General features: G+C 46.3%; 1 protein-coding gene across 1 annotated transcript in view; it reads right to left on the bottom strand.

Annotated features, from left to right (window-relative positions):
• The window catches only part of LOC144152151 (putative 4-coumarate--CoA ligase 2), an 84,815-nt gene that overhangs the window by 48,754 nt on the left and 15,415 nt on the right, over nucleotides 1–20,646 (bottom strand). The window contains exons 2-4 of the mRNA XM_077683368.1: nucleotides 10,592–10,793; nucleotides 9,203–9,312; nucleotides 7,958–8,160 (exon numbers count right to left, since the gene is read on the bottom strand). Of these exons, the coding sequence (XP_077539494.1) occupies nucleotides 7,958–8,160; nucleotides 9,203–9,312; nucleotides 10,592–10,793 (515 nt within the window). The remainder of the gene's footprint in view (nucleotides 1–7,957; nucleotides 8,161–9,202; nucleotides 9,313–10,591; nucleotides 10,794–20,646) is intronic.

Genomic DNA, 20,646 nt, shown 5'->3' with positions numbered 1-20,646 from the left:
CGAGTCTTAGCTGGAGCGGTTATTTGGGAAGTAAGGCGTTTGTGAAGTGAAACCACGAGCAGCGTGCTTTCTTCGAGTAAGAGTAGCGGGCGGCGAAGCCGCATGGCAAATCGGCTTGATGTTGTGTAACTGCCTAAGCAAAAAGCAAAAAAAAAATGCGTAAGCAAAAAAAAAGTACGTCAGCGCCCCAAAAGCACCGTCAATAATGTCAATGTCACTGGATCACGAATATTTAAACTGGTTCTAAAACGTCAATGCTTAGAGTAACCACCGGGACGCGTTAGATTTATTAGAAACGACTACAACGTGGAAATCCGCAATATGAAGCATCGATCACCGGTTATCGACTTCAATCTGCATGGAAACGAAAGATAATTAAAAACAAAATAACAGATTTCCCTTCCCCGTCTTCTTTTAGCCGTGTTTTTCATCACTTTCATTGTGCAAGTGAAACCCCCCTTTAACATCTGTTTGCCTAACCGGGTTCATGTTCTTCGAGTTTTTTATATAAATGTATGTCTTGTACCACCACTGTTCCTGTCACCTAGCAAAGGCTGAAGATTGGAGGGACGAAGTGAGTTCCGTATTGTAAGCTTCTACCCAGAGGCGTTCTCTTGCAATGATATTTTGCAGCCCTTTCCTGGGCCTTGTTATACGTACTAAACAGACCTTCGGAAAACATGTTCAATGATTAGCTCTACAAAGTTTCTTGGCTCTCACGGAGAATACTGTAGATGGCACAGCGAATTTACCCAACGTTCCCCGCGCGCTGATGGGCGGTTCGGCTGTACGGCTTTCTCGTGTCCTTTAGCGACGGTTGTTTTCGGTCTGTTTTGGCGCAGCTTCGCATTTGTTGCGCGCTTTCTACGCACGGCCAGATTAACTTGTTCAACAGCACCCTCTGGGTAACCCGGACCCGTCGGAATTAAGTTGTCGTACGGCAAAGATACATTAAGGATGTGCTTGAAGGGTGGGAAAACAAAATGTAGAGACCATATGCAGACATCTGGTCACTGGAGAAACGTTATTTTTTGCGCACTGCTTGCCACGAATGGGACTCTGTTTTCTAAATTGATGAATACTAATTCCGTTGTGTTTTATAGATGTTACAAAAGGCGAAACTACCAACTGGTTCTGACAAATAGCGATTATAAAAGCTCCCTCAGCTTTTCGGCAATTCTCAAACTTACTAAACTAACTAGTTTAAATCAGTATAAATGGAAATCACTCAGCTGACATGCCGAATTGTTTCGGTGTCTACGCTTGTGTCGCGCTGTGGTATAGCACCGAGACAGCACATCAAGATGGCTAGGTTCCGCTGTATCATACTTCAAAAGACGCTCCTCTCCGTTTCCTTGCTGCCGACGCACGGCCGGGCTACGGCGGCAGCGTCCACCGCTCTAGCCCGGTCGTGGCCGACGCTGCTGCGTTCGCGACAGCGCTTCGCGAATCCCAGGTAACGGCCAGCAGAATCTCCAGTTCCACTCTTTGTAGAGCCACGTGTGTGAATTCAAGTGATGTCACATGGGCAATTGCTGTTGGTGTAGTTTAATGCTTTGTTTTCCAACCTCCTTCACAGCGGGGATTGGAGGCAATTTTTTTAAAGGACGCCATCGGGCCCACTACGAAAGGTTTCGATTACATAAAGCACCTTAATACATTGATAATACCTCAGCCGATACCACAATTGGGCGGCTAGGTTCTGTACTCCTCGTATTGTACGCTTCGCCGCCTAATTATCCCACTCGCGATATGACCAGATGTTCGCAACATGGCCGTGGTGTACCGCGGAGCCCCTTTACCTGCCTGCTTCCGTGCTCAACTATTTGCACCTTGTGTATTAAGTGCGGGGCACATTAGGGGTCTGGCGTGTCGGCGTATCTCATCCGTGGCCATGGTATTTAGCCACCGCAGTCACCCAGCGTCATGCACACAAACAGAGGCTTTCAAAAGACCACCGCTTTTCCTGCTCCGGAGAAGATAAGCAAAAGCAGACAACCGGCACCATACGTCCCACATTCAAGGATAGCCCCAATTAAAAATAGCCAAGTATAGAGCCGATGAGCCTCGACAGGGTTATGTCTCCCCACTCACTGTGCGTATTAGGTTCCGTTCCTCCCGTGAAATGCATGATCGCTGCAGGTGTCAGTGTTTTGTTACCTGAGCAACGTCGGAGGAATGCCTTTCTCTCCTCATTGATCGTCAGAAGGACAGAGATGGGCGGTCGTCAAAACCATCAAATAGTTAGCGCACTGATTTTGCGTAAGGAGCAGCCGAATGAGACAGCCCGCCGGGCAAATGCGCACACATCAGCCAGTCTGTCCGGAGCTCCGTCCGAGAGCAAACGCTAGCTTACTTGCTCCCGTGGCGGTTTCTGGGCGCCAGAACCACATGCATTTCTCTCCAACCGTGGGGCGGTTTGGCACCTTTTTGTCCTGTGGGCCCCCATCAGGGATTGTGCGGTGACACCCTGGTCGCGTGTTTCACCGTCTCCGGTAAATACATGTACACACTTGTGAATAGACATTTCTTCCTCATCTAGCTACCTCCTCTCGTCATCAAGTACCTCACCCACCCCCCCCCCCGGGGACACCGCTCTACCTCGAAAACGAACTGAAATTTTACTCTAATAACAACTGAGCGAGGCAGAGGGCGCACCCCCACGCTTTCCTGCACAAACCGAGCTAACATCCACGCCCAGTACCCATCTAACTCTTCAGCGGATACAACGCTTTCGGCTAATGTTTTTACATTCATTTCAGCTGCTTCTTCCTGTATTGGGTCGCCTCCATTTACTTCGGCGCGTACAGGAGTAACGGTGTCGCATCCGTAGTATATCCATGCTCTATTCGGGTGGACGCTCTGATCCTCTGACTCGGAGCGCTTAGATGCGTAGGCCACTCCCCATCCGATAAAGAGATATCGCTTCCCCAACCACATACTTACTCTATTTCAGAGCAGCAGGTGACCGTGGCGCCGCAACGAGGCCATTACCGGGCTCTGCGGCGGTAGCAGTAGCCTCTTACAAGCGCCATTCCCAAACAGGTGCAACCGCGCAACGAGCAGTCGAGTGGGCCTGCTATGGATTTTTAGGCTTTCCGCCATGGCAGATATTTGATGGCGGCTTTCATAATGGCCGAAATTAAGATTTGTACTGATATTTTAAAGGGACACTGAAGAAAATGTGTCAAGCTCCTGTTTTCGCTTGCACTGCGTAGCTGGTTCAAATAAACTCACTTTTTATCGTTTATCCGGGCGATAAGACGGTATTCATTTTATAAAGCCCAAAAGAAAAAAAGCTACCATGCGCGGTCTTCGGTGGCTACACCAACTAACAGCACTGACGTCAGTACGAGGTGTACGTGATTGGAGGAAGTCAAAGATTAGAATTCAAATTAGTTTCAGCTTCGGTTCTGTGAAACAACATGCTTGGCATCCGACGTTATCGTTGGCTGGTCATTCTAGTTATCCCATTAATCGGCATAACACTCTTCTGCAATGTTGTCGGCTGTAACATGCGCCAGATAAGGCTGCCAGCGCGGCTTACAAAGGCAACCCTCCCTAGCCGAGGCGCACGCAGAGGATGAATGCCCTCCACGTCACTGGAGACGCTCAAATCGGATGCACATTCCCCCCCTTTTGGAGCTTGCCTGGCTCGTGCCTGTGTCGTAAAAGGGCTGTTCGAAACAGGCCAAGGGTCGGCTGATTCGGCACTGTGCCCGCAAGCAGTCAGTGCTTATGGCAACACCACGCCAGCGAGGACGGAACTCACCAGCTCGTCAGTGTCAGTCCGCTCGCGTTCTTGGGGGAATGGACGTTACAGCTAAAAAATTGTGAATTCAGTATAAAAAGAATTGCCCCGAAAAACGCAAAAATAAATCCCTAAACAAACATCCGCAATTGGGGATTCAAAATTGCGAATTGCAACACAGTACAACGAGTGCTCCACAGCGCTCGGCCATAAGCCAGCGCTGGCAGTGGTGGAAATATAAGGTATGTCATCATCATCATCATCATCATCATCATCATCATCGCCATCATCATCACCAGCCTATCTACGCCCACTGCAGGGCAAAGGTCTCTCCCATAATTCTCCAATTACCCCGGTCCTGTGCTAACTGTGACCAATTTATCCCCGCGAACTTCTTGATCTCACCTGCCCATCTAACTTTCTGCCACCCCTGCAACGCTTGGCTTCTCTAGGGATCCACTCTGTTACCCTTAATGACCAACGGTTATCTTGCCTTGGCATTACATGCCCTGCCCACATCCATTTCTTCTTAATTTCTACTAATATATCCTTAACACGCGTTTGTTCCCTGACCCACTCCGCTCTCTTATTGTCCCTTAATGTTACACCTATCATCTTCCGCTCCATTGCCCGCTTAGTCGTTCTCAATTTAAGTTGAACCCTCTTAGTGAGCCTCCAAGTTTCTGCCCCGTAGGTGAGTACCGGTAAGATGCAGCTGTCATACACTTTCTTCTTCAGGGACAATGGTAGGCTGCCATTCATTATCTGAGAATGCCTGCCGAATGCACTCCACCCCATTCTTATCCTTCCAATTATATCTGCGTCATGGTTGGGATCCGGGGTCATAACTTACCCTAAGTAGATATATTCGCTTACAACTTCCACTGCCTCGCCACCTATCTCAAACCGCTGTGCTGTCCCGAGGTTATTGATCATTACTTTAGTTTTCTGCATATTAATGTTCAGGCCCACGGTTCTACTCTGTTCATCCAGTGCGGAAAGCATGCTTTGCAATTCGTCCCCTGAGCTACTTAGCAAGGCAACGTCATCAGCAAATCTGAGGTTACTGAGGTATTCTCCATTAACCCTAACTCCCACCTGTTCCCAATCCAACGTTCTGAATACTTCTTGTAAACATGCTGTGAATAGCATTGGAGAGATTGTGTCTGCTTGTCTGACGCCCTTATATGTATTTTACTGCTCTCCTTATGGAGGATGATAGTAGCTGTTGACCCATTGTAGATATCCTCTAGTATTCTTACGTAATGCTCATCTACCCCCTGGTTCCTTAATGCCTGAATTAATGCTGAGGTTTCGACCGAGTCAAATGCTTTCTTATAATCTATGAAGCCTATATATCGGAGTTCAGTTTTTCTCACATGCTTTCTGTAATGTATGTAATGTATATCAAGTTTACATTTCTATTAATTTTTAGCCTGCCAAGCATCTTAGATTACTATTTTGGAATAGTGCTCATGCAGTAAGCGTCCCCCAAAATTTCCACAAATATCTCACCTCTAGGGATTGCATACCGTAGGCAGAAACGTGTTCGTAGATGTCGCGCTGCTGACCACTGTGCGAGTTCAACCAGGGCAAAAAGTGCTTCCCGCACCTTGGTTTTACGGTGCGCGATAAAAGTTTCGGGTTGACTTTAATTCCTTCGTACCTATATTAACTTTGCTGACTCTTCTCCCGCCTTCAATTGGCAGTAGATTTTTTCTACTACTGCAGCAGCCAGCGAAGCGTCGCATGTGCGCTTGTGTGGATCGACTTGGACTTAGATCTTCATAGTCTAAAAACCAACAAACTAAAGCCACCTACATCCAGGCACAAACCTCTCGTGGCATAGTTTCAAATGGGCAGCCGCCGGATGGCCGAGTAAACGCTGGGCTGACTGATTCTCTCGGAGGGTCGGCGAGGCGTTCAGTAATGCAGTCAAGCCAAGCCAACTTGTTTTGACGTGATTAAAAACGTCACAGAAATCAGCAAGGAGAATGCAGAGAGGTCAGCATTTTCGAATTGATTTTTATACTGAATAAAGTCCCGTAAACGCAGCGAGAGTGGTCGAAACATGGCGTAGAGACTCCAGACTACAATTTGCGCTAGTAATCCTGCAATGTTTACAAGTAACTTCGGTGTACGTTTAAGTCACAATATCGGTTACTTTCACGCATTTTGAACTATATTTGCGTCTTAAACGTCATATGGAAGAGCGGTAAGAAGCAGTAGCTCGAGCTATAGCCTGCACCGATTCTTGGCAGCCGCTATGTTGCCGCAGCCGCTGGCGACGTGCGGGTGGCAGCTGCGGCTGCGTCACTGTGTCCGTAGTGTGCGCAGCGCGTTTTTGCGTGAAAGGCAATAACAGCACACCAGACTTAACACTTTGACGACAAAGAAGTTGCTAGGCCTCGCTGTGGTGACAGCGAAGTTGCAGGAGTCGTACCACTCGGTGGCCCACGAGTGATCGGCGCGGTTGCCGGTGTCACGTGACCGCTTGCCTCCAGATCTTGGCGGCGCTCCCACTTCCCAGTCACAACAGTCGGAGGCGCTCCGAGCCTGAGGGCGACGCTCTGAGACGGCCACCCGAAGATACTTTTATTGCTCGACTTCGACTACCCGAACGCAGTCAGTTTTCAGAGTGCTCTAAAGCGACCACTCCAATACAGCATAATTATTCGTACCTGACACGTTGCTGTGTTTTGCGGCACTGGACTGCAAAGCTGAAGTCCAGCGGCAACCGCTGCGTTAGGTCAGGGGGCAGTAAGGGCGCGCCAGATCAGGAGGTACCCTTTCTTCCCCGATATTTCGTCCTCCGCACGTGGGCCTCCCTCCACACCTTTGATTTGGCAATGCCCCCACAACTCATTCCCTCTCATCTCTTCTGAAGAGCACTGGGAGGCGGCGTTACGCAGCTCGGACCCTCAAGTCCAGCAAGGACTTGCTGAACGAGCAGCTCAGGTCACCGGCACCCTCCAAGCGCTGGTCACCACTCGTCGTTAGCCCAACTAGTGCTCAAATAAAGTGTTTTCTCTCTCTCTCTCTCCACACCTTTGATGGAATATTTTTATAACCATGTGTCAGCCGAGCTGCCACCATGCCTCGTCATGGGACGTTTGGGGCTTTCGCCGAAATTAAATACTTAACAGGTTCTATTTTGTGCGGGTTTTTCTTACGTATTGCCGACGGAACAACGCATCGGAGCCTATGGCAATTATTAGCCGCCAGAAACACGAAACACCGCAGATGCCTGCTTCGCCGCTGAGTGGTTCAGGTGTAGTTTTCGCATTGAAATACCACAATCAGTAGCCCGCAGTCTTGAGGCAAAGGATGCCGGGCTACTTGTCTCTACACCCTTGATCTCCACTGGATGCCACAGGATTTCGCTGCGGACACGGTTGGCACATTCATTCAAGAGGTACTGCGATGGTGGTCCTGAAGCGACCTGCGTCTGCCAGTCTGATGTGCTCGAGGTGTCCTGGGACCTGTCTCTAGCTAAGTCTGATTAATTAATTATATTAAATGCATATCATGGTTACAATAGTAGTGCTGCAAAATCTTTTCGGTAGAGAGTGCGAGAACAGCGAAAGAAAGCACCAAAATAGGCGATCAACTTTCGCTTGCTTTGACTGAGCGGCTATACAGACTTTAGTGAATAACACGCAACAAACAACCAATCCATGAGGTATAAACGCTTCACTTGAGTGCAGTACCATAGTAATTAGTACCATGTGTATAAAAAATTGAATAATTCGCGCAATGGTAAAAAAAACTTCCATAGATTTCGAACGCATTTGCTCCTAGCACCATTCGCTTCCAAGTATAAGGGTCTCGCACCAGACCTCGATACCAACCCTGGGCTTAAAATCTTGTAATTTGGCCGCCTGGGCGATACCGTGACGCGGGGCATTGAGTCCGCCTTGGTGCTGGTATTGGATGAGGTACCAATATCGCCCAAGCATTGTAACCGAAATAAAAGCCGCCTAACTAGGCATCAGCCCATGAGAACTATGAGGACCGGAAGGGGCATTGAAGATTTGGCACATGGCAGTTGCCGCAACAAAGGAAGTGCTACAGCAGCTTTAGCAGAAGTTGCGCCAAATGCAATTAAACACCGGCGTGAACAACGAATTACGAATTAATGTTACATCCCAGAGGCTTTACACAGCAATTAGATATGAATCTAGATTACAGGAAGAAAACTTTTACCTGGACTGCACCATGTGTGCGACGAAAGAATGATGCGAAACCTCCACGCCCTTAGGCATTCCTGTTGTGCCTGACGTGTAAAGCAGGCCCACTAGCGTGTTGCGGGGATCAGCAACAGGGACTTCTCGAAAATCCTTCGCATCCAGCTGTGCGAAAGCAGAGGTCGAAATGAAACCGGCCGCTTCACCGAGAACAAAGCGAGCCTGCAACATCGAAAAAGAAAAAGGAACTGGCTAAGACCGACCTAAAAATGCAGCTCCTCTTCGCTTCCTTCTTTGCAGGTTCCATCGCAGACAGAAAAACGCCGTTCTCCTTCGCATGCGCATTATTTTCAATATATTACCGATGCGGAATATAAAAATGAAGCATCATATAGAGAGTGCATAAACATATTTCACAAAAACGTTATGCCAAAAATCATATTTTCAGCTAAGGTAGAGGACAACCAAATTGCGTGTATTCGTGTGCAAAAGTTTCATAGACGACGGCAAACAAAACTGTCTTATGGCACCAAAAAAAGCAGACACATAGAGGAATTCAAAAAGAGAAACTACGCCCTAGGAAAGAAAATAATATGCAGAAAAAGCCTGGCTGGGACGGGTGATGCTATCGACGTCATCAAACTTGTTTTGCGGAAGCAAGCAATACTCGCACGTCTTTGGTAAGTTTTGGGACGAAGGCCAACCACTGCTTCATTCGCGGGAAATTCGCGAAGCCTATACATGGAAGCCTGATTTGTGAAGTTTTTTTTTCGCGACGGCTGTTTCTTGAAACATCTCGTATTTTTAATTTGAAACTCCAGGAAGGTTGCGAAGCAGCAGAGGGCTGGCGGGAACTCGCGAACGCGACGGCTGTGCATGTGTTATTCCGGTAATGAAGGTTTCATGTGTAACGCGATCAAACGGCACTCGCCGGGGAAACTACAATAGTGGCATTGCGTGATCGTCTCAAAGGCATCGGAATGGCACCAATGGCCCGCTTTCAGGCTTAATGCCGTCTAGATGTACCGAAGAAAGGGTACGATCTGTAACTGCGGCCCGCCGGTTATGGTTACTATGGTTGTTGTTGTTACATTCTCAGGGATTATTGTCTGCAGGCTGGCCCGTATATGGCCAGTTTTACATATTCAACGATGTCTTACACGCAGAAATGCATACAGCTTTGGCATGATATTCCGTGGTTGGCGGACACGACCGCGCGTAAATTTATTTTTTAATCGCCAGAAGAAAAAAACAAGAGCCTTACCGTTATTGGCATGTCCAGCTCGTCGCACACGTTCCGGACTTTTTCGGCGTTCGAAGATTCCGTCAAGACGCATGTCGCTTTTCCGTCAGCCATCTGGACGGCGAGCTCCCCTGAGAGAAAAAATGTTAGGATAATGGGTACTAACGGAATATCTGCAGACAGTGTCTGCAGAACACTAGGAGTGGAAATTTTGCGACATTTTCCTGAACCCAGTATCAACATACCCAAAAAAAACCTACCCACCCGCAATCAGTGCTACATCGTTACATAACCTCTGGCGCGTGAAGCGTTCGGGTCATTCGTTTGTGATAATGACGCGCAGACAGGCTCGGGCGCATAAACCCTGTCTCCCTGTCATAGAATCATCAAAACCATCACCAGGACAAACTTCAGCTTTCTCTCTCTCTCTCTCTCTCTCTCTCTCTCTCTCTCTTTATAAATAAATATATATATATATATATATATATATATATATATATATATATATATATATATATATATATATATATATATATATATATATATATATATATATATATATATATATATATATATATATATATATATATATATATATATATAGTATGGAAACATAAAAACTAAGGTACGTTTTTAAGTGAAAAAATAAGGTAAGTCGAGACAGAGACACACGAGAAAAACATTAAAAATAAAAATAAAAATTTACTGACGTGTGAGCTTATTGCTTTTTACCTATGTTGAAAATGAGTTATTTCACCGCACTCACCTAGTATTCTTTCTTGTTCCGCAGGCAGCCTTAGGCTTCGCGAAAGGGTTCTTAAAATCATTGCATTAATGCCTAAAGGTAACGGCACACAGCGCAAGGATAATAGTAAGGCACCACCATATCGAAGGCTACAATACTAAGACAAGATTTGCTTTTTTGTTCTCTCACAACAAAGTCAAAGGGCGCCGGATTCAGTGCAAACAAAGCGGCTTCCATGCAAAAAATGCCACTGAAAATGGAAGCCCCACTATGCAAACTGCGTCCTAAGGAATTTTCTTGACTATTTTTTATGGTAATGTCATCCCGTTTCGTCATGGAGGACCTTTAAGCCTTGGTACTAGGAGGAAAATGCGACATGAAAAAAACCTTTGGAAGGAAGATATCTGAGCTAATCTCCACCACAGAGCAAACATAGTCGAGTTCCACTACCCGCAGCACCCAGATAATAATTAAGACACCAATACACTGTGACGTATGCCGGGAAATGTTTCATTACTACGAACCGTTGGATCCCGGTATTTTTATTTCCTCATAGGAATTACAAGCAAAGGCACCTGAATGGTCATACCGGAATGAGCAATGTATATGGCTCAAACAGGGTACCACGCGTGTTTTCGTGGAAGCGAGGCAGCGTATCTACTCACTATGCGAGAGCGATGGCTTGGAGAGAACCACTGTGGCTCCCGCGAAGATGAGACCGAACACGGCGAGGAAGCTTTCGACAGAGGTGCCCACATGCACGCAAATGTGGTCCCCCGCTTTGACACCCACAGACTGGAACCCCGCGGCGTAGCGCTCGAATTCCCGTAAAAGTTCTTTCCGTGTGTATCTTGTGTTGTGGTCCTCCTGTAACAGGGAACAAAACACGTGTCATCTCCTGTTGGTTCAATCATATCAGGACTTAACTTCGACCTGCTTGCTGTAGGCAGCTCCAGTGACTGGATTCGCACTATTGTGACCTGTCGTGCAATAATGGCTGATCATCCGTGTGAGGTAACAAGTATTACAAGGGCAACCTGTCTTCATAAAGTTCGGCAAGCTCCCTTTCTTTTTTATTTTTTTACCGCACATATTTTACGAACCGTTTGGGAGTTGTAAAAGAATTCACGCATCTCCACGAAGTGAATCATGACGAGTGGGCGAAGCCCTCGGGATTGTTCTTACCGTAAATCACCCGTGGAATTGCCCACTCGTGCACGTAAATGAGTGACAACGCGTGTGTGCAGTATATACAATTCCAGTCTAATCCAATCCAATACAATTCAATGTAATCCAATCCACTTCATTTCAATCCAATCCAAATCAATCTAATCCATTTTAATTCAATACAGTCGAATCCAATCCAATACTCGTCGTGCATGCGCAGCACGGCTCTCCGGAGCCACGCTAAACTGCTCAACCTCTCTCTCTCTCTCTCAAGCCATTTGTGAATCTTTTACTTTGTTCTTATTAGCCTTTTGTGAACCTTTTGTTCACAGATGTTTCGATTTACACGGGGCTGGGCGTCTCTCTCTCTCTCTCTTTGTCTCTCTAACCTTTTGTGCACCGTTTTTCTCTTGTTAACCTTTTGTGAATCTTGTGTTCAGAGATGTTTCATTTTCACGGTGTTGTGCGTCTCTCTCTCTCTCTCTAACCTTTTGTGAACCTTTTATTTTGTGGTTGTTAACTTTTTGTTAGTCTTTTGTTCACTTATGTTTCGATTTACATGGCGCTGTGCCGTGAGCACGGACACCGGACGCCGGACAAGCCTGGGACTTAAAGGGTCCATGAAGAGAAAATACAACTTTGTTTAACTTTAAAGTGCTAGACTTTAGTACCTCACTCACCTTCCTTCCGTCCACGAAAGACGTTTTTTTACAGATGAAAACGCAAGAAATACTTTAGGACTTTCAACTTTCGCGCCACACTGACGTGTTATCGGCGCGAGTGACGTGATATGGGCCAGAACTAAAAGCATAATAAAACAAGATTCTGTGACGTCACACAAAATTTGCCGAAAACTGGCTAGCCACTCGCCACAGCCCCACAGGTTTTCTTTAATATCTCCGTTATTTTTTTTAAGTTTGCGATGAAATCGGTATCATTTTTATCAGGACAAAGCAGCCTTTTTAATGAAACAAACTTGTATTTTGTCTTCATGGCTCCTTTAAGGTGCTTCGTCCATAAAAGGCAACCATCCTACGGGTGTAAAACCTGACTTTAAGACTCAATATATACTGTACCGTGTCCTAGCTTTCACAACTGCAAAACAGCTCAGAGCTCAACAAGATACGTCTCCTCGTGCATTTTCCCTACTATCGGTTCCGTATCACTTAGCGCAAATTCAGTAGCTGGTTTTAGATAAGTCAATAAGTTCCGCTTGTTTTGTAAGCTGCCGTTTTAAATTAGGAATTCGCAAGTCAAACAGTAACCGCTTCGCAGACTCACACCATACCAGAATGCGCACTGCAAACTATAGTCAGCAATTTGTGATGACATGAGCTACAGAACATTTGTTAACACCGTTATCGAATAAAAGTAGTACTAGATTGTAGGCTACATTTCGCTTTCGTTTGGCAACGTTTTAGATATTTAATCTCGTCCCCAACACTGTCATTAAATTTTCATTTTTTATGCTACAGGTGGTGGGATGCTCCCTTTCAGTTAAAACATACGATGATATTTGCGTATGGTACTCCTGTTGCTCTGCCTTAAGGCTTAGGAAGTGTAGATCGAGGATAGCATTCAGTACGTGTATTCGTTTTCAACGTGAAATATGCTTGGTCACTTGTCCATCACTTGGCAGCCCTACTCAAACTCCGGCAAGCCTGAACGCTGATTGGTAGGTGGTTGGAGAACCAGCTTACAACGAGATGAATTTGGCAGGTTCAGAGGAACATTGATCTCTGCTGCATTTCTGGCCTCAGCATGAGCTACAGCCGGTCGTTTAGGCAACCGACGAACGTCTTTTGTGTCACAAATCAAGGCAATCATATACACGACATTTATAAAGAATGCCGCATGTGTTTAAAGTGTCCTGTAGACAATTCCTTTGACTTGTCACAAAAAATTAGGTCTGACAAACAGGTCGTTCTTTGAACGACCGGCTGCGCGAGTACGACTGCAGCGTGCACAAGGTTGTCGAAGGCCACTTGGGCATTCATATTCGCGAATGCAGCTGTAAGTCCCGCTTTGAATGCTGCATCGTCATCCCTCGGCACGCCAAGGAAATGGCAAGAGAAATATTTCAGGCGAGGGGGATAGCGGGCCCGGAGGACAGTTCCGCGAGTAGAACCACCGTGGCCCTACCTGAAAAAGCATTGGCTATGTGAAAGGGGGCTACCTTGCACCATAGCTGATGCCTCGTGCTGCCTCCTGAGACATCTACGTCTTTGTGCGAATCATGTTGCGAGCAAAATTTATACTGCTTCGCTTCATTTGTTTCTTCTTCTATTTTGCGTATGATAACACCCCACCTGCGTACTTAAATTTGTGACGGTGTCCGTAAACCTCAGTTAGAGGTTAACACTTGTTCCCGCAACATAATTCTGTGGTTGTCCGTTTTTCGTGCACTCACTTAACTCAGTAGTGCCACGTAAGCGAACCTTCGTGCGGGCGGCGTACGTGACGGCGGAGAAGAAAAACACCCAGTCACAGATGAAAAAAGGTTTTGTACGTGTACAGGAAACATGAATACACGTATCAGCATAGGCCTGAGTACTCACTCGTGGGTGCACTCATTTGTATTCATTTGTTGTCAAACTCGCAAGTGAGTACGGTGATCCTATACAAACTAAATGAGTACGATGACGAGGGAGAACAAATGTGAGTACATGTACTCATAAGTACAGTGCTCGCGAGTGCATGTACGCATAACAACATGCAATCGCGTGTAGCACTCATGAGTAGTGAGCGCGCGAGTACAAACTTGTGAGTTTGATCACGCCCTTGATTCGCGACGTGTGTACACGAGTCTCACGCATTTTAAGGCACCCCTTAAAGGAAGATAAAATGAGGTTTTAAGGGGGAACACTTGAGCTATCCATATTCCCTTTTCCACGGTGCTGCCGCTCTTGGCGACCGCTCGTCCCGGGGTTGCCCTAGTGAAATCCCGGGCAAGCATGGGTGACTTCGCTGCACATCCCTCATTCAAATTTTTTGGCTTGCATGGACAATGCACACTGAAGCCAATCTTTCTCCGTCTTCGAAATCGGTAACCAAAACGGGTGTCGCCTGTTTCAGTTAAACAAAATGGTATGAATGGAACCGGAAGAACCATCTGGAACGGATTGGAAGCGTTCTCAGGCTCTTCCTTAGTTGAGTCCATAGACCTAGTGCAGAGCGGGAATACAAGTGGTTGATTGCGAGAACAAATTACTAGACAGTCTTCTAAATAGGAGTAAATGTGAGTAGATTGTGTACGAGTGAGTACAGATTAAGTAAGAGTTAGAGTCGGTAAAGACTATTTGAATACGGGTGAGCATATATTGAGTACGAGTACAGGCTGCGTACCAGTAAAAATTTAGTAGATTACAAGTGGGTACAGACTGAGTACTAGTACAAGTGAGAACAGATTGTGTACGAAGGAGTAGATTTAGTACGAGTACTCGTGACGACTAATGAGTTTGAGTTGGTGTGAGTTCGATTAGACGAGTATGTAATGAGTGGGTAGTAATGATTTTGATTACGGACAGGCGTTTTCAGTTGCAGTTTGTGATATGTCGACAGAAGACGACAACGGTGATGAGCGCGCGAGGAAAGCACTGGTTTTGTGGCACGAGCGCGCCTCACGATTTCAATGCCGGCCACTGCTCTCTCCGATGCCCGAGCTACTGTCTACTAACATGTTCCTATCTCTTGAGCTTTAATAAAGCTTCGGCAGGCACCCACGGCTGTGCAGACGCAACAGTTTGTAAGAGAACATCGTATAGGAAAAAACTCTCATTGAGGTTGAACGAGTTCTTTTTGTTTTGCGGACCTATGTACATGAGTGTAGGTCACTTGCGCAAATTCGTGGAACCGGAGCACATAATGTAACTCCAGTCATTCGACACAAAACAAATAATTATCAACTGCCATAACTCTGCTGTCACGACCGAAAGTAGCAAGCGCCTGTTGGCACAAGCTTGCATTTCCAAGGCAACGCCTGCTCTGCGGATAACAGAATTGGATAACTTGACAACCCTGCAAAAACGGAAGCATTCATGAATTGCGGTCAGATCACAGGCTGAAGGGAAACTGCATTTTTCGGGTCCTATTGCACATTTGTGGAATATTTAGTGAATTCGCCTCGGTATGGGCGTCGGTGAAACGCAAGTACGCATTGACGTGCGCACGTCTAGCTCTGACAAAATGGTTCAAATATAGCGCTTAGCCTTCTGAAAAATCGCCGCCAAGCCACCGATATTCCATCCATACGGTATGAAAATTTGTGGTTCTTGTCCTCAAAATAAGGACGGAAGGGCTAACTGAATATAGACATTTTTATAGATTAGTGTAGCGTTACCACAACACAGCAGTCCAGTAATGTTGATCCAAAATGAATGGTTATGCTAAATAATGCTGAAATATTATTCTGTCACGTATTTTTTCATCCTTTTTGATCTGTTTTCATCGCTGTATTGCCCATTTAGAGATCTCTGGCCGATGTAGACTTTCAAAGTTTACTTTGCGATATAACTTTGATATTCCAAACTGGAATACCAAGTCGTCGAAACAGACTTGAAACAAAGCAGCAAGAATGAACGAAACTCACACTAATGCGTAAGACGGGAATACAGCGACGCTTTACACAACAGTAGCGTTCTCCCTCTTTTTCGCCTCCGCCGTTGTTTTAGCTTCGCCGCTGTACAAGGGACCACACCTGGACGTTCGTAATCCTCTATCGCACCGCACATCCTCTATACGCCGCACATGGCCTCGTGGCCTTCCTTCGTGGGCCGCCCTTATCGCTGTGGCAGCACCGTCATCGCCTTCCTCTCCCAGGTCGCGCGCAGGGGTCCCACGCACGTCTGCTTTCCCGCCTCGCCTATATCTCCTCTGCCGCCTATCTCTCCCCGTTATCAGGCCGCCGCTCCGTGCCGGGCGCTTGCGGAAGGCGCTGTGGTTTCACCTCTAGCGCTCAAGGGCAAAACAGGTAACCCTGCGAAGACTGCTCGAGATAACGCAATGGCGCTTGCGCTACAAAAACGGATAATAACAGGGCAATCCCTTGAATTCTTTAGAATCTGGCCACGCTTGGCACTTCACTTGGCACCGCGTGGCGGTGACAAGTGAAACTTGCACCTTTTTAGTTTTTCATGCGAATGAGACTTCCACTTATTAGTGCTTTCGCCGTGTATTTGAAAAGTACTTCTTTCAATTCTGGTGATGCCGGCAAGGCCTTTTCGTGCCTGCCGTTGACTCGCACATATTCTGCTACAGTGAACTGCGACGCGGAGCTACGCAAAGACAGATAATAGATACTATTTTGTGGAAAGACCCCTTAGGGGCCTATTCTCGTCGTCATCAATTCACCGCGAATTCTCCACCTTTTTGCGTAAGCAATACGTAAGCAATTAGCGACGTATTGCGACATGCAGTGTAGTATATCACAAATAATCTATCAAATGCTGCGCCTGAAATATATAAACACATTTAGCATGTATTAAAAAATTAAGATGCCAGTTGAGGCTAGTTAGAAAAACTCCTCTCTGGAGGATAAAATTGGCGTCAACACCATAAGTGGATCATGTAACGTTGATCCAAAAGCGAACGAAACATATTTCAGCTCACTCCTTGAATGAAAGCTTTGTTGCGTTATCACCTTGCCGGGCGTCACCGCCGCCACGGGATTGGCAGCTGCTATATTACAAGTTTATTGTGTGACCACAGAAAGAGACGGCCGTGACCATGGGTTGTATGACGCCGTAGGGACAGCGACACGCCACGCCTGACAACGGCAGAGCGTGCTGACGCCGCCGATTCACTCATTAGTCAGCGTCGTACTCAATAAGCGCAGTAATGAATAAAACGGTCAGTTTTTTTGTATTATTTTTTTCTTTAATTTGATACTGGACAAATGACATGCGTTAGGTTTTTTGCAATGGCTTTTACCACCATCTAATATTGCTGTTATGCCAAACAAATATTGCTATTTTATTGCGAAACATAAAAACACATACGGGACGTTATTTTTGTGTTCCGTTATCAATTATATGGAAGCACTAAAAACTATTATCTCCTTCGCTAGGAAACAATTTCAAACCGCTCGCCCTGCGAAACAGCGCCTGCTACAAATTTACGGAGATTTCACGGGGCCGTAGGTAAATTAATTGTTTTGGTTCATTTGGAAGCTCTTACGTAAATGGCGTCATTTTTACGCAGGATAAATTTCTTAATGTGTGACGTAACGTTCCCGCCAACTGTTAATATTGTCGCGTGATATCGGCCAAGCCGGGGTCCCCTGCTCCCCAGTTTACGGTGAATGCACGAAGTCGAGAATAGGGCCCTAGAATGTTGAAAACCAGGGGCGGTATTCCCGTGTTTTGTCCCTTTTGTGTCCCTTTCAAAAGTGTCCCTTTTGAGCGAGCCCTGATTGGCTAAAAGCGAACACCCGGATGTGACGCCATGCAAGCACGGCGGAGCTATGAGCCGTGGCTGCTCGGAGCAGACGATTTGGAGCAGACGATTTTTCGTCGCCTAATTGTTGGTTCGCTCGCGGAACAATGAACACATAAAAGATACTCTGATACGGTTTCAGTTCTTAAAATGCGTTTGCAAGAACAGTTACGCTATTTGAATAAAAGGCCCAATGCTTAACCGGAAGTACGTCACGATGAAAGGGACGCAAAAGAGACGTTTTCAAAAGGGACAGTTACGAGAATACCGCCCCAGGTTTGATGCGAGAAGGGCACTGGCCTGAACATGAAGCAAACGTGACTGAACTTCCTGCCAGAGAGCAAGCTTTTTGCAGCCATCTGGCTTCCGGGCGGCGTAAGCCGAACAAGCCGAGTGTGTGACGTTCACGTTCCCACCAACTGTTTGAAATACCTCAGATCTTCTCAGCTCATAACAAGAAGGGCGTGGGCTACAAGGCTTATTTTTGTATGATAGCAAAAACAAGTTCACAATGTTATCTTTTTGCGCTTCGCCTCGGTTTTCAATGTCAACACGAAATGACGCACCTTCTTAAGTGATAAACACGGTATGTTTTAAAACGTAAATCGTTAAACGTCAATAGCAGTCACAATCACGATTGCACGCACCGCCATTTTTTCCAGCTGGAGGCATGTGGCGAAACTGTAAGACAATCAGGAGAAGCTTCCGGTGTATGTGGAATATTTACAGAGAAATCACGACGTCGACAACTGGCCCCACGCAAGAGCAGTGTCGAAGTTTTCCACTTCTTCGTGACGAATAATCTCGGTTCACTAAACACAATAGTTTTTATTGTGCTCCCCATCGACTACTATTCGTCTAGCCTCGAACCTAAACAATCTTCTTGCTTCTAGCCTGTCTCACACGTCAGAAAGCGGGAACGCTTTCATTTTGTGAGTTGGCATTACAGCCGATTATCAGGCGCGGATGTGCATCGAGACATCTGCAGCGCAATAACCAAGCACGCATGCCTGGCGAATAGCTCCCGAGATGCTGCGTAAAAAATGCGGTAGCAGTGCGGAAACACCTAGTCTAATGCTAGGATATGGCCGCACACTGGAAAATTTAACCCCAGGACTGGAATTATCAGTTTTTTTTTTTTTTTTACTTTCACGATCGCTTCAAAGTGACCATTTCGGGCGAACCTGACTGGCTGCAAGCGGACAACGCAGCACAAACAAGGCGGAGCGCCGGTTTGTGTGCATGCTCTTGGTCAGAACCCTAGCAATGCAGCTGCGTAACTACTGAAATGAACGCGAAGTGGACATGTTCGACAGATAAAAAAGTTAGAACTCGGCTCCACTTTCTCCTAGTGTGAAATCTGCTGAAAAATCGGAGCTGTGGTTCTATGGTGTCCGCTGGAACGTCAACCGGTGCTCTCTCGGGAACGGCAGCGCTGCAGCCGCGCAAATTCTGAGGTTCGCTCAAAGGAATCGCCAGCTACCTGCCCTATCCCTCCACAAGCGGGAGGGAGAAGAACTCTTCTACACCATTCCCTACGAGACCACTGCGCCCTCTGTCGCTGCTCTGGGAACCAGTTTCTGCAAGGCCGTCGGCAGGTATAGGAACCTGCTCCTACCCCTGTGCGCCACACGAGCTCCAGAAAACGGACAGAAATGCTCAACTTACGACGTGGGCACAGTTGAAAAACGCTGAATGGGCCTCTGGCACTGGAAACAGGCCGTTGCAAATACAAAAATGCGTTACCAAACGCTTTTGCCGGCTTCTCAACAGTGTATCGCCCAGCGTCCGGCAGGCCCGGCTGCACCACGACTGGCATCATGGATAACAGTGACTTTGTAATTCCAGGCGAGAATAGAAAAAAAAAAACTGTAATGAGTGCGTAGCCCCCTCGTTCCCTTCTTCTGCGCGGAATCATTTACCACCTTCGTGATTTTTATTCGGCAGTTTCTCTTTTTGTTCCGGGGAAAAATTTCCGATTTTGTGGCCTTTTTTACAAAGACGTTATCACGGACGCTGTACATTTCAACGCGCCTGTGGCTTACCTTTGCTCAAATCTTCTGTCATTACCTAAGCAAGGGTGCTGATGTTTGCGCTCTTTTCGTTTGACGAAGAAAGTATGTGAAGGGCGCTACTGACGCCTTTAGTTTCCATGATGTAGGAATTGGAGGCCGGTTCTACCAGAGGTCGAACATGCTCAAAGGACAGTGCACATGCACATGCGCATTTTTTTTTGTTTTTTCTCATGTTTTTATGAGATATGCGCAAGCCAAGGAATTGCCCAAAAGTGCAATTTGTTTCCCTCTAGCTTTCGTACTTTGGTAGAAAAAAAATCGCAAAGGTGGCGCGGGTGACGCGCGGTTCCCGGAGGCTGCAGTTTTTTCTAACTCGGGACTTCGCACACATGAAGGTGTTCTCAAAGCAAGGTTCTGACTAAATTATGTGCAAAAGCGAAAACGTAACCGAAATGAAAAACATTTCAAAACAAACTTGGCCCTCTGCCGTGAACACAAACTTTACAAAAAAATTATGAAATCCGACGGCATGCTAGACTGCTGTTCACTTTGACGCCACCTATCTGCGTATATTCCAAAGTTACAAACTTGTAAGCGATAGGTAAAGTTGGCAAGATATTTTAAAACATATCTAGAAAAATTATTCTTGGGGAAAATATAAACATAAGTAAAAAGAGCGCGATTTCACTGCCTTTTCTAAAAATGCATAACATTAAAAATGAAAACACGAAAATCCCGGGATCAATTTTCGCCGAAATTTGGGAAACCAGACACCTCAAAAAACTCAATAACACTGCCTAAAAACATGTTGCAATATTTTGTTCGTACCAAAGTTATGAGTGGCTGACCTCACGCATCCGATACGCTTCTCCAAGGAATGTGCTCAGCTACTTCCACTATTTTTCTGTTTTCGAGCATTCATAGAAAAGGGTCTGCACGAATTCTGCTGCCACCTCTCGGAATTTGAGACCTTTTACATCCTTCTGAACGTGAAATCCGCGTTCTTAATTTTTTATTTGCGATATTCCAGACAATAAGCGCCAGTAGAAATAAACGCTGAAATGAAAGAGCCGGTCGCCTTAGCAGGTTGAGGTGTCTAAATTTAG

This window comes from Haemaphysalis longicornis, unplaced genomic scaffold (genome assembly GCF_048455015.1).
Source record: "Haemaphysalis longicornis isolate Haplotype H1 unplaced genomic scaffold, Haemaphysalis longicornis Haplotype H1 scaffold_9, whole genome shotgun sequence".
NCBI lineage: Eukaryota > Metazoa > Arthropoda > Arachnida > Ixodida > Ixodidae > Haemaphysalis > Haemaphysalis longicornis.
This window is presented reverse-complemented; position numbering and strand designations above follow the sequence as displayed.